Source organism: Salvelinus namaycush, chromosome 3 (assembly GCF_016432855.1).
Source record: "Salvelinus namaycush isolate Seneca chromosome 3, SaNama_1.0, whole genome shotgun sequence".
Classification (NCBI taxonomy): Eukaryota; Metazoa; Chordata; class Actinopteri; order Salmoniformes; family Salmonidae; genus Salvelinus; species Salvelinus namaycush.
In genome coordinates, this window is record NC_052309.1 from 64,910,112 (window position 1) to 64,929,623 (window position 19,512).

A 19,512-nucleotide genomic window follows, 5' to 3' on the forward strand; every position below is an offset into this window, starting at 1 on the left:
GGTACTTGCAGAGGTTTGTCATATTTTTAATCACTTCTCTGATTGCGCTCATATAACCGCCGCCTCATATAACATACAGGCCTAACCAACCACGTCCACAAACGTCTGCTGTACAAAATGTTCTAAAATGAGAGGAGCACAGCAGTTTGACTGTGCGCTGCCTCGCACACACACATACACCCTTTCCAGGAATGTACCCTTTCCAAGAAACAAAAATCAGTTTGAAAGTGAATGAATAAACATCTGCAGAAGAAACGTGTTATGAAACCATCCCAAGTTACCCGTTGTTGAAATATAAATCTTGCATGAAGCAACGGGAAAGGTAAAAAAAATATGGTATGGTGATTTCATTTTGTACTGTACATAACTGTATAGTGTATCAGCTACAACTGAAGGCCCAAAATTCAAATTCTGTAGATTTGTAGTGAGTCCCACAAAGACGCCAATTCAACACTCATGAGGTGCCTTTGAAGGCAGTGGAGAAACAATACTTGATATAACTCAGGTCTATATCTCCATGCATGGTAGGCTCCTGGCTCCTACACTTGTTTTTCTCTCTTGAAGAGAAAGTTACATAAAGCTGGGCCGTGCTCTCCTCTCTGATTGGTTACAAGGGTGCCGCCAGACGGGACAAGATTGATTGCTTCCTGCATCAGGCTCTCTCCGTCTCGCCCCCTTGTTCTCTGATAGTATGGATATGTTAAACTGTTCTAGGAAGAGCAGACTGTAGAGCTGAAATGCTGAGACTGACTCTGGATCAGCACAGTAAGTCACAGCATTGAACTTAACTCAGTCATAAATGCATACGCTGGCCAGAAGGCTGCTTATTTAGCAGGTATGACGGACCTTTGACCTTAGCTGTGAGGTACAGTATCAAACCACAGTTGTTGTTCATGCATGTGTTTGTTTTTTAATCAAGACAAGAAAAATAACTTCCTTATTTGACATGATTTATTTTACATAATCACTTTCTTCATAAAAACAAGACATTCGAAATGTACATTTTGTTCAATTCAAGTATAATACAAACCAAACTAGCGTTCTGGCTTGATTAGAAGATACTCAGTTGACTGGGTCAACTGTAACTAGGGATCCGCACACATCTGGACCAATAGTGTTCATACTATTGCAAAGCAGGACAAACTGTCACTACGGTGGTACCAGTAACAAACTTCTACAGTGCAGTCATCCATCTTAGAAAAGGCATCTCCACGTTTTCTTCTACATGCTACATCAAGCTATTCACACAGGCAAGGAATTCCATCCAACACAATTATAAACTTAGAGGTCACATAGGCCTATGTGTTGGTTCTATTTTGGGGTTTGTTGTTTCAAGGAGTTGAATTGTATTAGAAACTTTCAGTTTTAGATATTGGTTCACCAAGTCTCCAACACTTCTACACTTTGCCCCGGTTCTCTCATCATCGCGATTCTAATTCCCGTAAGGCTATATGAGCACAAACTATACATTCGGTTGTCTGTACTTGTACGCGTTTTGGACATTTTGTTAAAACTAATGGAAAGAAAACAATGTCGCGTATACATTTTTCTCACTGACCAATCCACACAAAAGTAGGTCCATATACAATACATTCTTTTTATACCAGGAAAACAATGACTAATTGGGTAATATTCGTGAACAATCTGTTGTCTGCATGCATAGGCAATTATCATGGACATTAGGATGTTTGATGTTTGAAATGTTGGCCACTTGGCAATAGGCACTCATTATCTTTAATAGACGTTTGCCATACTACAGTCGAATAGTTATGTTGCTACAACTTCAATCTTCATAACAGGTTATAACCGGACATAGCTGCTCTGACTAACAAAGGGTGGTGCCAACAAGGCTAACCAGACGCTGGCTGTCTCCATGCTTTACAACACTGATAACGGCTAAGTAACACCCCCTTTGTGTGTTCCCCATACTCTTATAAGGATTTGAAATGATGCGACCTCCACTGAAACAATCCTCAAATGAAGTGGCTATTCTTCACAGTGAATACCATCATGACTACGTACTTCACCTAAACCTTCAAAACTCTGTAATTGTCAATCCCATGTTCTACTGGGATGACAAGATCTCCCACTTGCGCCTTTGTTTTTTTCTCCTTCTCTGACCATCTATCTTTGCCAGGATCCATTTTTCACACCCCCCCTCATTCACTTTCAGGTTCCCCTCCTTCACTGTCAACCCCAAATCCAGGTGTTTTAAGTGGGGCAGGAGGCTCCCGCTAAGGGCCTTGGTGTGGGATGGAACACACTGATCAGACTGTATAGCAATTTGGGGAGCAGGGTAGTTTGAGATCTACAATCACTTGCACTTTGGAAGATGGCCTTTCTAAGGCACTGGTTCAATCCCCTGTCCCTGAACCCCCCTTCCTAGGAACACAACTTTAGTGAGGACAGGAAGTGAGTGGGTTTCCCACTTCCTGAAACAGGACACCACCAGGGGCTTTAAAGCTGTGCAATCAGAGGCTTCTTCCCTTCTAGACTTCCTCCAGGATTGGTTCACGACGTCTTTCCCCCACCACCACGTCAACATTAGGTCCCATTGAGATTTGGCCCTTTTTCTCTCTCCTTAGGGCTTAAGGTAATTGAAAGGTCAAAGTTCACTTGGCGACTCTGTGTATGGCCAGGTCCAGTGGTTCCTTACTGGGAACACACCAGTCATCTGCCTCCAGGTTAACTTTGTAGTGTTTCAGAGCTGTCTTGTTGAACACAGGAAGCCTCTCCACTGAATCTGTGGACAATGCCTGAGGGAGAGAGTGGGGGATGGAAGATAGAGTTAGCAATTAGCATGTCTAGGGATGTGACAACTTATTATTAGTAGGTTATTAGTATCTGAGGTGTAAAAGGAGGTAGTAGGTAGTTGCCTCTTACCTTCATGTGAATGACAGCATCAGTACCATGACCCTCCATCGAGTATAACTGCAGGTCTCCCTGGAAGTAACGCGCGTAGAGGCGCGAAATGGGAAGCCCATAGCCAAAACCAGCCTGGAGGGACACACAATAGGGGAAATGTTATGGCTAACAAAAATACATTGACATAGTTGGAACTATTAGCACAATTAAAAATAGGATCGTTGGCCTCAAGGTAGAGAAATACTGCTAAAGAAAACAAGGTTATCTAGTCATAAGTATGGCGTCTGTGCGGTTTTAGGTTCTGTGAGGTTATATAAGTAGATGTGTGTGTATCACTCACCAGTGGGGCACGGTGATTGTCACCGAAGTCGGGTCTGGGAGCTGTGGAGTACATGTAGCTGAAGAGTGTCTCAATCTTTCTTAAGGGGACACCACCACCCCTATCCATCACCTAAAAAAGAGAGAGAGAGAAAGAGAAAAAGAGAGCGAGACAGAGAGAGAAAGAGATTACACCTCAGCTCAAACCCATTTATTGACATTATCTCAAATGTTGTATTTTTCAATCTGAGTCTATTTAAGTAGAGCTAACACCGACTAACACTACATATTGGGCAAGAATACATGAAAAAAAAGCCTATTACGTTATATAAACCTGGGATTAGAACATTGGGCCAGAGAGAAGAAAATGCTGAGGCCATTAGGAATAATAATCAAGGCATCTAGTGCAGAGGTGAGCAGATGGACCTGGTGGTGGAGGTGGATTATGAGAGGACTTAGCTCAATTCATTGAGACAGCCATAGTTTCACATTCACCACTACTAAGATTCTAATTGGGGGAAAGGTTAACGATATCAATCAATAGCGGCTTTAGTTAATCCCTTACTAAATATGGCTTTATATACTTTGTCCAATCCTGTTAATGAGAGCATGGCTCAGTGGCTCTGCATTAATCATTGATAAGAATGATGCCTTGGATAACTCAATTAAGGCTGTACTAGGGGGTGAACTAGGCTGTGGGCACAATAGAGAGGTAAGCTATGGCACAACATTACAGCCAGCATCATCTTTCTCTTACAAACCATTGGGTTGTTTCAACTAAGATTTTGAGGTGGTTATGCAGCGAGGGAGTTTCAATGAATAACAGGATTGGGTTTAAGGTTAGAGGTCACATACTGTAGGCCTATGTGTTGGTTCTATTTTGGGTTTGTTGTTTCAAGGAGTTTAACTGTATTAGAAATGTTCAGTTTTAGATATTGGTTCGCCAAGTTTCCAAACGTTCTACACTTTGCCCCAGTTCCCTCATCATCGCGATTCTAATTCCTGCAAGGCTATATGAGCACTGTGATTGGAAGTCTGCCCTGTCACTCACCTTGATTGACAGGTCCTCTCCGCCAAGGGCCACCATGACTCTGATGGGTGGGAGGTTGTGGCTGACTTCATGGGTCTCAATTGTAGCTCTCATGGCATTCTGGGGGACATCAGAAGAGAACGTCCAGGTATTTGTCAACACATAAAATCTGACCAAACACCATCATACTTTGATATTACTGTACTAAAGTCTTGCTGCCAATGTTCTCCCTATCATACATTTTGAGTTTTAAGATATCATTATATGGACTCACCTTGAAGAGCTCAAACAGCATGTGGTAGAGATGGGAGGGGATATAAGTGATCTGGATTGGATCTCTGACATTGTTGGCTGAAAAGGAAAGGATAACACACTATGAAGTTCGCATAATTGCATTAGTTTATTTCCCTATAGCTACTAACGCACTGCATGTGATGCTATTAAGCTTTTACGATAATGTGTTCTTTTTTTTCAAATTCACATTAATTGTGAGGGTGTGTAGAGGCCTGCTGTGCTTACAGTTCATCTCCCTTAGCTCCAGCTCAGGGGCCCCGAGGTAGTACTGCTCACAGAGCATCTTGGCACTCTCAAACGCATCTGGAGAGAAAGAGATGAGAAGGAATGAAAGAAAGAAATGTAATTAGCTGTTTCCAGCTCTCACTCTGCAAAAAAAATAGACATGATTGCCAAATGTAGGTAGAGACACTCTTTGTGAGTTACCGGCTTCAAATAAACAGAATAAGCACTTCCAACTGGGTCTTTCTATCCCCCTACCACCTAATTTTCACCTCAGACCAATTTAATGAGTAAGCCCCAAAGACTGGTTCTCTTACCTCGAATCACTTCAGTGACATCACACAGGGAGTCAATGCACCCGATGGTGTTGGGGTGGGCTGGGTTGGTGTTCCCGTCGAAAACAAGCGCTGCAGAGAAAAAGGGGACAAGGGGAGGAGGCAAGGAAAAGGGGGAAGAGTTAGAATGTTACGTGTGGTGGACCAAGTCCAAAATGTTTTGGTGAATTATTGAAAAAGGCAAGACTGGGCAGGAGAGGACCGGCAAGGTTTGAATGACCTTGGACAAATAGTGCTGAGGTGGGGGGGGGGGGGGGGGGGGGAGTGGTCCAAACCCTGTGAGCAGTTTGAACCTGTTTTTCATTGGTTTCATAAGAGCTGACAACACAAAATACTATCCTACTATAGTCGGATTCTAGAGGCAAAACTACATTCTAGAGGCAAAACAAGTAAAGTGAGGTCTTTATTTTCATAACAACCCTATTTCCTGTCCTATAGTCAGGCCTCCGGGCTGAGACTGTCAAAAAAGTCTACCTCAGCATGTGCAAGTACCTCTGCCAGTCTTTCCATGCCAACCCTTGTATAGCTGGTTGCCAGCACAATTAGAACACTACTTGGATGTGTGTCAAGACTAACAGTGTAAGCATTAATCTCAGCTTCAAACGGCTTGCTCAATGCCAGGGCCAAATTGTTGCATTGCATTATGCTTGAGTTGTAAGTTCAGTTAAGGGGAATTGGATTGATCAAGGCCAAACTGATTTAGGCGAATCCCTGTCAACCATCAGCAACAGCTATTTACTAAGAATTGCTCCTCTGGAATTGGTGAGAGGTTGGCAAGTCCCAAAAACACATCCCCTAAACTAATTAAACAGTTGCTTTAACTGACAAACTTATTTTGAATTGATCAATGAGGAATGCATTTGACCTCAAGAGGCGGGACTTACTGTGCTGGTTGATGAGCATGCGGATGGAGATACGGCTCATGTAGAATCGGTCCAGGAAGTACTGGATGTTCAGGCTAGTGACCGGGTCCTGGCCAAAGGTGTCTTTGTACTCAATGACGCCCTGCGCCATAGTGGGCACCACATCATTGTGCCTGTTCCTAATGGTCTCCAGGGACTCAACAAACCTGGAGAGAGGGAGAGAAAGGGGGCTGTCAATCTTAGACTTTAACAATCTCCCTCCCCCAAACATGCAATAACTAGCTAGTTTTTCCAGAGTTAGTATTGGATGATTAATATATGCCATCTAGAAGACGCTTTTATCAAAAGCGACTTACAGTCATACATTTCACGTACAGGTGGCCACGGTGGGAATCAAACCCGCAACCCTTGTCATTGCAAACACCATGCTCTACCGATTGAGCCACACAGGACCACAATACGGCGGAGTTAGCGGAAGCTGGTGCAAACTTACGATTGCAAGACACTGTGGTCGTCTGGGCTCTTGTCAAGGAAGTCCAAGATCTCCATAAGGCTTTGGATGTACCTAGAAGAGAGAGAAGGAAGAGTTAATTTAGTGACCTTACTATTGCCACGTTACAATCAAACAGACATCTTGTCAACATTTGTTTAAACACTGAAAAACATTGATTCTCAATAGTAAAGCAACAGGATATTGGGTCTCAGGCTCTGTCAATAGAGACTGTCAATAGATAGCGAAGGTACTTTTGCACTGGTCATTTTCCAGTTGGCTTTTGGACCAGCTAGGTGCCATTCCTGCATCGCTCTGACACCAGGACACCCCCCATCCATCTCGCATTGCTAGGCACATTGTGTGTGTGTGTGTTTCTCAATATGTCCATGTGATTCCAATACACACAGCAGTAGGAAATCTACTCCACTGACACTCTCATATGCTGCTTAGGACAGCACAGTGAGCCTCTTCTGTCCAACTAAATCAAGTCAACTTGAGCCTTCATTTCTGCACGAGGCTTTTCCTTCCAGCCTGCTTCTCATCATAAAATGCAGTCATGGCAATAAAATAAACCAAAGAATATCATACAGTGTCAAATCATGTTATAACATAGAAGTGCAATAAAATGACATGATCAAATTGAGTTAAAGCATTCCAATGCACATTCTAAAACCTTAGATTTCTGCCGTTTATTTTTTTCGTAAAAGGTATTTTGTGTTTTCCAAAGTGCAATATGCTTTCATTGGCTATTACACAAGTGCAATTGTACAGTTTGCACTTGAAGTTCCCCTTTCGCACTCGAGCGCGCGCAGCAGTGGTGGACGTAGGCTACTGTACTTCCCCCCTCGTTTCAAGTGTTCCTGCCAAGACAGCCGTTAGTCGAAAACAACGAGGGGAGGGGAGGGAACTGGGACAAAGTTCACAGCGCGAGTGAGTGGCGCACAGCTGGGACACTAGAGTTATGCTGGCCTGTCCTGTGCATTGGCCAAATGGCTATAACAACAATGTTGCTTAATCAAACCCCAAGTATGTACGCTATGCTGCAAACAATAAAAAAAATTTGCTGACACTATAGCACAATATATTATAGTATATTATAGGGCGACATTATAGCCTACTGTCCCGTTAAAAGTTTACGTTTTCACACACAAAGCGAGTTATGTAAAACATTTCCGGATAAATTCCTGATTGCTCTAGCTGGCTCTTACCAGCGTTGCACCAGCTGCACCGATGGTGTGGTCAACAACCGGTCCGGTAAGAGGTTGAGCTCTTTCATGATGTTGGACAACCGGACGGGGAGTTCTTGTCTGAGGAAGGCAAAGGATGTCTTCTCGCAGGCATTTGTAGAACCTGGAGATGGTGGGTGTCAAAGTTAGATAAGCTAGAGCAAAAGTGTTTGAGGATATATCAAAACAATTGTGTAATAAAAATAGCTATTATTATTTGTCCTCATCATCATCTGTGCATGCCAAACTATGGCCTATTCAGACAGGCTTCTGCCTATTCATTTCGTATCTCATATCGTTACTGAAAACAATGGTAACGTTGTACCCTACATTTAAACATTATGATTGGCTAGCTGGAACAACCAGGTTTCCTTATGTAAACATGTTCAGTACATGTGACTGCTGTTTGTGGTCAAACTTGAACCAGCCTACATCCGTATGTAGTATTGTTTGCACATGAGACAACGCAGTGTAAACAACTATAATTTGATATCTAATTACCATATTCAGCGTTGTAGCTTAGATTGAGATTACACCACTATATCGTTTATGGTTTAATTACCATTTTCTTTACATTTGCTACCATCTATTATTCTGCAAGCTAGCAAAACATACAATGACATCCCTCTCTATCAGTGTGCACGACACTGAAATTAATATTGAAACATTGTGTCGCTCGAATTCTTTGCAGAGCAACATTATGACATTGTTATTCAAAATGATGCTGTTAAGTTTGTATTCTACTCACCGAAATCCAAGAATTGCTTCATAGACAAAGGTGATGGTGAGAATTTGGAGAAATGGTCAATATGCTTTGGCACGTTTGCCAAAGCAGCGTTCTTCATCAGGAATCTGACAAACTTCATTATGCAAGGCAAATAAAAAATCCTCTGATAGTAAAGAAAAATCGAAATGTCCGTTCAGAATACAAGACGTATAGCTGCTGTCAGTTTAGGTCTGTCTCGAGTGTTTACGTACCAATGTTGATTTTCTGAAGATTGCGATAGTCGGAATTGTCTTGAAGTAGACTTCTCCAGCCAATAGCATTGCTTTATGCGCAGGACTGGCCAATGAGAGTGGGCGGTGGGTGCGCAGTGCTTGGGAACCCACCCCACAAGATATGGTCAACAACCCAACAGGGGCATGATGATGGAGTTGACAGATTGTTTATGCCACCTCTAATTTACATAACCTCAATTAACTTACTGGTAGCCTACGTCTGTCGCCTGTCTGGAAATAATCAATGTTATGCTGTTGACAACCTCAACAAGGTGACGTTCATGGATGGTAGCCTACTGCTGTCCAGAAAACAAGGGCTCAATTTGAATTTTTTTCTGTGAATGCAGGGCATAGGTTATCGCATTATAATTGATAGCCTATTTAAATATTTCCACATTCCTGTGTTCATTTTACTTGGAAGCATGGTCACCATGGCATCAACCCCAAAAACATGTTCACCTGTTTGTTTTGGATTTGGATCCCCATTAGCAGACAACTAGTCTTCATGGGGTCAATACTGTACAAAAATACTTTACATGTTTACAGTAATGGTATCAATACTTGGTCAAGGAGCACTGAACTTCACACACCCTCCATTCCAGTCAGAGAGGGGTAAAGAAAAAAACAAGTCAAGACCATCACAACAAGCTTACATATCTGGTGAAGTAGGCTATGCAAAAAAAAATCCTAAAGGAATTTGAGTCATTTGCAAAAAAATAAATAATGAAGTACATAACTAGAAAGTTATTGATTTATTCCTGCTTGTTACCGTCTAGAAAATAGAACATATATTCCCTTGGACAATACCAGGCAAATACAATCTAAAACAGGACTGTAAAATCAAGTGGTGCCATTGTATGCTATAGTAGTAAACACGCCACCATAATCCTTTTATGGTGTTCATTCACAACAAGGTGAGAGTTGATGGAGTGGGCATGACACTGTGTTTCCATAACAAGGTTAAGAACACAACATAGAAATGACAGAGCATGTGTTTCCATCAACAAGGTGAGGTACAGTACAGAGCATAGACAGAGAGAATAGATAGGGAGAGAGAGAACAGGCTTGGGTTTATGGTCAATGACAACAGCAGCCGGGGAGGACGGTAATCTATTGGTTAGAGTTGGCTGCTTATACCAGAGGCAGAGGGCTCGAATTGAGGACGACTGGCTACTATTCTAAACTTTGTGTGGTGAGCTTTCTGGCACCCAGAGCTGATGAGGCATCAGCCAAGTGGTGATAAACAGACTGGAAGAGGAGTGGCTATAAGACTCAGACTGGTTCCCAGACTTGCCCTCTACAAGATCATCAGCAGACTCCATCATCAAGCATCCTCTGTCCAGCTCCCCTCACTCAAGCCATGCACTGACCCTCTCTATCTGCAGAGGATGCAGCTTTCAAAGGCTTGGCCTCTATTGGTTGACCCGTCATGACATATTGCTTGTTTGTTCATTTGCTCTTGAAGCACTTTGAGATTCTATGAAAAGCGCTATAGAAATGCAAGAAATTATTATTCATTATCACCAGCCAAATTCCACTATAGTGCGTGTGTGTGTGTGCGCTCATGTGTGTGATAGAGAGAGATACAGAGAGAGAGAGAGAGAAAGACGGTGAGTCTGGGGATTCTACCCTCTTATCAGACAGGGTGTAGGCATGATCGTCCAAGGAGATGGTGAGGATTCATCCTAATACAGCATGTAGACAAGAGGGCACAGTTAATCCTGTTGACCAGCACCTTTCTTTTGATGGAGCTAGATAGCTATGTTTACTCATTGGCTAGCTTGTGAAGGGACATGACGAGACAGAGAGACAAGGAGAGGAAGAGTTGAAGGGTCATGTGTAATTTAGAATGATTAGTTGTTGTGGTAGTGTACTATAAACACAGGGCAGTGATCCAGTTAACCGGACCAGCAGACATGAGGGACCGTGCTCATAGTACAGGATTATATAACAATCAGTTGGACCAGTGCACCATGTGCAGGGAATAGCATACTGCCCTTCTGCTTTGACAGTATTAGCTGTATAGTCTACTAGTCTGCAAACCATATGGCCTGCCTACAGTAGTGTCCTAACCGTCTAAAGTTCACCAGTGTTGTCATTTATACACTAAAGGACGCCAAATTAAAGTTCATATACAGTGCAATATACACAATGTTGCTCAATAGGTTAAATTGTTGTGGGCCCAAACGAGAGAGGGATAGGAATATGTTGATTACGTAATACAGTATATATCAGTATGGAGAGCACTAGTTGCTTAATTTCCTCATACTGAAAGCACATACAGTAGCAAAATGGCCGATTGCCAGTCAATGGATACTCGCTTTTCCAGGCCAACAAGCAATGCACCAACCTATTGCTTTGCACGTGGCCTGCGGGGGAAATGACAAAAACATTCGATCTGAGTGAACAGTCAATTGGTTATCAAGGTCGGGTGTATTAACTTGCATTTAAGCTAGCATTAGGCTGATCAGTTATGATGGTTATTTTAACCACTTTTTAAAGAAATAACATTTGTATACGTATTCTGTATTTTTATGTTAAACTTGTTTGGGATAGGGGGCAGCATTTTCACTTTTGGATGAATAGCATGCCCAGAGTGAACTGCCTCCTACTCAGTCCCAGATGCTAATATATGCATATTATTATTAGTATTGGATATAAAACACTCTGAAGTTCCTAAAACTGTTTGAATGATGTCTGTGAGTATAACAGAACTCATATGGCAGGCAAAAACCTGAGAAAAAATCCAAACAGGAAGTGGGAAATCTGAGGTTTGTAGTTTTTGAACTCACCCCTATCGAATACACAGTGGGATATGTGTTATTTTTCACTTCCTAAGGCTTCCACTAGATGTCAACCGTCTTTAGAACGTGGTCTCAGGCTGCTCATGTGAAGGGGGGCCGGGTGGGAGATGTTTTACTAAGGGGTCTGCCTACAGCCTCGTTCTCAGTCACGCGCTTTCACTTGAGAGGTTGCTCTCGTTCCAGTGCAATTCTACAGACAATGGAATTCTCCGGTTGGAACTTTTATGATAAAAACATCCTAAAGATTGATTCTATACTTAGTTTGACAAGTTTCTTCGACCTGTAATATAACTTTTTGAACGTTTCGTCCGAATGGACCAGATCGCGCTTTTGGATTGTTTACCAAACTCCCTAACAAAAGAAGCTATTGGACATAAATGGACATATATGATGGACATTATCGAACAAAATAAGCATTTATTGTGGAACTGCAATTCCTGGGAGTGCATTCTGATGAAGATCATCAAAGGTAAGTGAATATTTCTAATGCTATTTCTGAATAATGTTGACTACCCAACATGGCGGAATTTCTCTGGCTGGTTTGGGCTCTGAGCGCCGTTCTCAGATTATGCTTTTTCCGTAAAGTTTTTTTTTTAAAATAAATTTTACCCCCTTTTCTCCCCAATTTTCGTGGTATCCATCGCTACATCTCATCGCTACAACTCCCGTACGGGCTCGGGAGAGACGAAAAGCCATGCGTCCTCCGAAGCACAACCCAACCAAGCCGCACTGCTTCTTAACACAGCTCGCCTCCAACCCGGAAGCCAGCCGCACCAATGTGTCGGAGGAAACACCGTGCACCCGGACCCCTTGGTTAGCGCGCACTGCGCCCGGCCCGCCACAGGAGTCGCTGGAGCGCGATGACACAAGGATATCCCTACCGGCCAAACCCTCCCTAACCCGGACGACGCTAGGCCCCGCTAGGCCTCCCGGTCGCGGCCGGCTGCAACAGAGCCTGGGCGTGAACCCAGAGACTCTGGGGGCACAGCTAGTGCTGCGATGCAGTGCCCTAGACCACTGCGCCACCCGGGAGGCCCCCCGTAAAGTTTTTTTGAAATCTGACACAGCGGTTGCATTAAGGAGAAGTGTATCTAAAGTTTCATGTATAATAGCTGTATTTTCATCAACATTTATTATGATTATTTCTGTGAATTCATGTGGCTCTCTGCAATATCACTGCATGTTTTGGAACTACTGAATCTAACACGCCAATGTAAAATAAGATTTTTGGATATAAATATGAACTTTATCAAACAAAACATACATGTATTGTGTAACATGAAGTCCTATGAGTGTCATCTGATGAAGATCATCAAAGGTTAGTGGTTAATTTTATCTCTATTTGTGCTTTTGTGACTCCTCTCTTTGGTGGGAAAAATGGCTGGGTTTATCTGTGACTTGGTGGTGACCTAACATAATTGTTTGTGGAGCTTTCGCTGTAAAGCATTTTTTAAATCAGACACTGTGGCTGGATTAACGAGAATTGTATCTTTAAAATGGTGCCTAATACTTGTATGTTTGAGAAATTTGATTTATGAGATTTCTGTTGATTTGTATTTGGCGCCCTGCAATTTTATTGGCTGTTGGCGAAGGGTTCGGAACCCCAGTCCTAGACAGGTTAACCATTTTGAGTAGTAAAAGCTAATACTATGGACGTTTGATGACCACCGTTAGATTAGATGACTTTATTAGTCATGAATGTAAAAATAAAACACATGAAAATCATCTTCCTGGTCCTTCATCATGGTCCTTCACCCTCCTCTTGCTATAGAAACAGTGTTGTACTGGACCAGAGTTAACTGGAAATAATGTCAAAGGAGATGAGACAGGTCTTGCCCAATCTGTCCAAATGTCGGTTCCTAGGAAAGATCCTTGTCACAGTGCATCACTCAGCACTCTAGACCACACATTTCAACACGTTTAATGGTCAAATTAGGTGACGAACAGAAACATGTATTAATAACCTGTATTAATATATTAATATAATATGAATAACCATGTATTAATAGACTATAAATGGCGTACACTTATTAATAACATCACGCTTGGAAAAGATTGGCCCAGTACACTGATCTCTCTTAGAAAGCCCCTCTCCCTCAACCTCTCACCCAGTTAAAACAACCCCCTCTCCCCTTCTACCCAGCCCAATATAGTTTGTTGACATGGAAAAGACAAGCTGTGGTCAAGTGGGAAGCGCCATGGTAATAGACATTGGGATGCCAATCATTCAGCACCCAGTGAAACCCAAGCAGTGACAGGGCACAATTACATATAAGGAGTCAGAGATGGTTTTCTTGAATTTCCTCTTGAAGGACAATCAACATCATCAATCAATATATCAATCAATGTATGTCTACCTAGTACCTAGTAAACATTTGCTTTTTCAAATGGTAAAGTCATGAAATATGCATTTACCATTATCAAAAAATATTTCTGTGGAAAATCTAAAACATCTTTAGAATTGCAGACTCTAAGGCGACACTGTGGAAACTGTGAACCTGAGGTGGGTGAGGTGTCTACAGGCACTGTAATCAACATGTTATTTATGTATCAGGATTGTATGGTATTTTTCTTTGGCAGTGCCCATTTTACACCTTGGAGGGTCACTGTGTGACATTAGTACACCTGTCTAGAGGTGCACCTAGTACACCTGTCAATCTGAAATCACATATACAGTTGAAGTCGGAGGTTTACATACACTTAGGTTGGAGTCATTAAAACTCGTTTTTCAACCACTCCACGAATGTCTTGTTAAAACAAACTATAGTTTTGGCAAGTCTGTTAGGACATCTACTTTGTGCATGACAAGTAATTTTTCCAACAATTGTTTACAGACAGATTATTTCACTGTATCACAATTCCAGTGGGTCAGAAGTTTATACACTAAGTTGACAGTGCCTTTAAACAGCTTGGAAAATTCTAGAAAATTATGTAATGGCTTTAGAAGCTTCTGATAGGCTAATTGACATCATTTGAGTCAATTGGAGGTGTACCTGTGGATGTATTTCAAGGCCTACCTTCAAACTCAGTGCCTCTTTGCTTGACATCATGGGAAAATCAAAAGAAATCAGCCAAGACCACAAAAAAATTGTAAACCTCCACAAGTCTGGTTCATCCTTGGGAGCAATTTCCAAACGCCTGAAGGTACCACGTTCATCTGTACAAACAATAGTACGCAAGTATAAACACCATGGAACCACGCAGCTGTCATACCGCTCAGGAAGGAGTCTCCTAGAGATGAACATACTTTGGTGTGAAAAGTGCAAATCAATCCCAGAACAACAGCAAAGGACCATGTGAAGATGCTGGAGGAAACAGGTACAAAAGTATCTATATCCACAGTAAAACGAGTCCTATATAGACATAACCTGAAAGGCTGCTCAGCAAGGAAGATGCCACTGCTCCAAAAACTGCCATAAAAAAAGCCAGACTACGGTTTGCAACGGCACATGGGGACAAAGATCATACTTTTTGGAGAAAAGTCCTCTGGTCTGATGAAACAAAAATAGAACTGTTTGACCATAATGAACATTGTTATGTTTGGTGGAAAAAAGGGGAGGCTTGCAAGCCGAAGAACACCATCCCAACCGTGAAGCACGGGGTGGCAGCATCATGTGTTGGTGCTTTGCTGCAGGACGGACTGGTGGACTTCACAAAATAGATGGCGTCATGAGGAAGGAAAATTATGTGGATATATTGAAGCAACATCTCAAGATATCAGTCAGGAAGTTAAAGCTTGGTCGCAAATGTGTCTTCCAAATGGACAATGACCCCAATCATACTTCCAAAGTTGTGGCAAAATGGCTTAATGACAACAACGTCAAGGTATTGGAGTGGCCATCACAAAGCCCTGACCTCAATCCTATAGAACATTTTGTGGGCAGAACTGAAAAATCATGTGCGAGCAAGGAGGCCTACAAACCTGATTCAGTTACACCAGCTCTGTCAGGAGGAATGGGGCAAAATTCTAACCGAAACGTTTGACCCAAGTTAAACAATTTAAAGGCAATACTACCAAATACTAATTGAGTGTAAGTAAACTTCTGACCCACTGGGAATGTGAGGAAATAAATAAAAGCTGAAATATATAATTCTCTCTACTTCTATTCTGACATTTCTTATTCCTAAAATAAAGTAGTGATCCTAACTGACCTAAACCAGGGAATTTTTACTGGCATTAAATGTCAGGAATTTTGAAAAACTGAGTTGAAAGGTATTTGGCTAAGGTGTATGTAAACTTCTGACTTCAACTGTATATACAAAAGTATGTGGACATCCCTTCAAATGAGTGGATTCAGCTATATCAGCCACACGCGTTTCCTGACAGGTGTATAACATCGAGCGCACAGCCATGCAATCTCCATACACAAACATTGTCAGTAGATTGACCTTACTGAAGTGCTCAGTGACTTTCAACGTGGCACAGTCATAGGATGCCACCTTTCCAAGAAGTCAGTTCGTCAAATTTCTGCCTTGCTAGAGCTGCCCCGGTCAAATGTAAGTGCTGTTATTGTTAAGTGGAAATGAACAACGGCTCAGCTGCAAAGTGGTAGGCCACACAAGCTCACAGAACGGGACCACCGAGTGCTGAAGCTCGTAGCACATAAAAAACATTTGTCCTCGGTTGCAACATTCACTACCAATTTCCAAACTGCCTCTGGAAGCAACGTCAGCACAAGAACTGTTTGTCGTGAGCTTCATGAAATGGATTTCCATGGCCGCCCACACGCCTCAGATTACCATGCGATATGCAAAGCGTCAGCTGGAGTGGTGTAAAGCTCGGCAACATTGGACTCTGGAGCAGTGTAAACGCGTTCTCTGGAGTGATGAATCACGCTTTACAATCTGTCAGTCCGACGAACGAATCTGGGTTTGGCGGATGCTAGGAGAACTCTACCTGTCCGAATGCATAGTGCCAACTGTAAAGATTGGTGAAGGAGGAATAATGGTCTCGGGCTGTTTTTAATGGTTTGGGCTAGGCCCCTTAGTTCCAGTGAAGGGAAATCTTAACGCTACAGCATACAATGACATTCTAAACGATTATGTGCTTACAACTTTGTGGCAAGAGTTTGGGAAGGCCCTTTCCTGTTTCAACATGACAATGCAATATGAATGGGCTCCCGAGTGGCGCAGCGGTCTAAGGCACTGCATCTCAGTGCTAGAGGTGTCACTACAGACCCTGGTTCGATTCCAGGCTGAATCACAACCGGCCATGATTGGTAGTCCCATAGGGCGGCGCACAATTGTCCCAGCGTCATCCGGGTTTGGCCGGGGTAGGCCGCCATTGTAAATAATTTAAAAAAAATAACGGACTTGCTTAGTTAAATAAAGGTTCAATTATTAGGTAATTTTTTTAAATGCCCCCGTGCACAAAGCGAGGTCCATACAGAAATGCTATGTAGAGATCGGTGTGGAAGAACTTGATTGGCCTGCACAGAGCCCTGACCTCAACCCCATCGAACACCTTTGGGATGAATTGGAACGCCGACTGCGAGCCAGGCCTAATCGCCCAACATCAGTGCCCGACCTCACTAATGACCGTGTGGCTGAATGGAAGCAAGTCTCCGCAGCAATGTTCCAATATCTAGTGGAAAGCCTTCCCAGAAGAGTGGAGGCTGTTTTAGCGGCAAAAGGGGGACCAGCTCCGTATTAATGCCCATGATCTTGGAATGAGATGTTCGACGAGCAGGTGTCCACATACACGACAAGACCAAAAGTATCTCCTGTGACTCCACTAGGCCTAGCTAATGACTAGAGACTCAAAAGCTCAGACTAGTAATATTCCATTTATTTCCATCCAACTCAACAGTTTAAATGAAAATGAGAAGACATGAAATGATTGGGAGAAGTGCTTTGAGAAGTGCATTTGATTAGCACAGCGGTATGTCCTGGATGGAGGAAGTTGACACTTCATTTAGACACGGATAGTCTAAATGCCCATATACTGTAAATAGATTGTATGACTGTGAGATAGGCTATAGTTTCATATTGGTGGATGAGACCTTCTTGATTACGATGGAATTAGATAGTGTGAGACAAGCTTGTAAAGCGTAAGGGGAGTTCCGTCTATGTGGCACAGGCTCAACTGCAGGAGAGGGTGGATCAAGGTCAGGTGGCATTTTTAACAGTTAACTGTTTTTAACAGTTTGGCCAAACATAGAATTTGCATGCATAGAGTAAATACCATGCTCTATCAGGTGGAGAGGAACCTATTGTCTGCTCTATCAATTGCGTTTCTTGATTTGATTATGATCTAACAGATTGCGGTGACTCCAGAGTCAGTATATTAAGTCAACATACTGTACATGTTGTTTACATGCCTTTTCTATATGTGTGACATTTGCTTTGCTCTTCATAGGGGTTTGATCTTCTAGTAGTAGGTAAGTAGCAGGCTTGTGCAAGCTAGAACATCTCATAGGAGCAGGAGCCTATCTCCTGTTTCTGTAGCATGAGGCAGCTTGATGTACAAGTACACCCCCTGGACAGGACACTAGCCTATCACAGGGCCTTACCCCAAATATATCCCCTTAATGTTTGTGCTGTTTAATCAGCTTCTTGATATGCCACACCTGTCAGGTGGATGGATTATCTTGGCAAAAGGAGAAATGCTCACTGACACAGATGTAAACAAATTTGTGCACACAATTTGAGAGAAATACTCTGTCCATATGGAACATATGGAACATTTCTGGGATCTTTTATTTCAGCTCATGAAACATGGGAACATCACTTTACATGTTGTATTTTTGTTCATTGTATTAAACATGGTCGCCATCTGCTGGCTATATTATATTTCGCATGCAGGACATGTGCCACAGAGAGAAAGAAAGAGAGAGAGAGAAAGAGAGAAAGAAAGAGAAAGAAAGAGAGAAAAAAAGAGAGAGAGAGAAAGAGAGAAGAGAGAAAGAGACAGAGAGCGAAAAAGGGAGAGTGATTAAGTCACGGTGGTCTACGGCCTGAATGGATGAATGGAGTCTGAGAAGTGGAAGGGAACCCTGTCGACAGATAATGGCGACACTGTGCAGTCAACAAGCACCACCATCTGCAATGACTGCATTATTTTAGAAGTTCCAATTGGTATATGTCCTGTGAGCAGATACATTAGGGACACTGTAGCATGTAATACATTTTCTACAAGAGTCCATATCTATTTTCCACAAAGTTGACACACAAAGAACATCTAGAAGCCCTTTCATTTCAATACCTCGTAACTTTGCATATCTGGATCAGAGAATGTATTCTCATAAAAATAATCAAGCTCCATCACTCAATGGGGACAGCATGAATAAATAAAAAATGTCCATAATTGAGATAAAATGAATCATCAATCTATTTATACAAAAATCTAATCAAGCTTCGACGTCAGCACTTTGTGTCAGAATATATATTTTTTCTTCTGATTCAGGCAGTTATGCAACCAGGGACACAAAGAGATCCATGAGACGAAGAATGTGACAATTGAACACTACCTATATGATATGGGGATGTCATGCTTATTTTTTGTTGCTATCATTTTGTTATATTCTTGGCCATAAACTCTAAAATGTCGGTGATCTTCTGATATGCAACTCCTTTGCCATATCTGAACGCCGCTCCAACCCAGTTCACCGTCTTCTATTGGTAAAAACTGCTCGGTTCATCACAGAATGGGAGTGTAAAGAGGGGTTGGGGGGTGGGGCGTCACAAGCATCCACAATCCAACCATTGTCGATGTAAACCGCAAATGAACGGTGGCGTTTTGACCCCCTTTCTCGCTATGGGTTTTTCACAGCATCTCACGAGGACACGTAAGTATATCGTGGTATTTGTTTGACAGTGTTTATTGTTGTGCCTTTGTAGAGTCTTTTTTTTTAAATTAAACAGGTGTTAAGTAACGCTCACGGCAATGTTTTTTTATTTTTATAAAAAGAGCTCGACATGAGGAGGAAGGGGAAAAGCGCGAGCTCATTGTTTTAGTTGGGAGGGATGGAGAGAACAGCGTCGCTCTATACATCCATGTTGTAGACTAGGCTAGCTACTGATTGCGCTACAAAGTGAGAATGGCAACGAGCACTGGTGTCTTG

The 19,512-nt window shown here is 42.4% G+C and overlaps 1 protein-coding gene across 1 annotated transcript; it reads right to left on the minus strand.

The window, feature by feature from the left end:
* Positions 1 to 933: 933 nt before the first annotated feature.
* Positions 934 to 8,663, minus strand: LOC120034860 (pyruvate dehydrogenase (acetyl-transferring) kinase isozyme 2, mitochondrial-like). The gene is made up of 11 exons (XM_038981512.1): positions 8,395 to 8,663; positions 7,629 to 7,770; positions 6,421 to 6,492; positions 5,949 to 6,133; positions 5,047 to 5,136; positions 4,733 to 4,810; positions 4,488 to 4,564; positions 4,235 to 4,333; positions 3,206 to 3,316; positions 2,884 to 2,997; positions 934 to 2,756 (listed from the first exon to the last, which is right to left on the minus strand). The coding sequence occupies exons 1-11, from the start codon at positions 8,510 to 8,512 to the stop codon at positions 2,613 to 2,615; spliced, it is 1,230 nt and encodes a 409-aa protein (XP_038837440.1). The 5' UTR covers positions 8,513 to 8,663; the 3' UTR covers positions 934 to 2,612.
* Between the last annotated feature and the right edge of the window lie 10,849 nt (positions 8,664 to 19,512).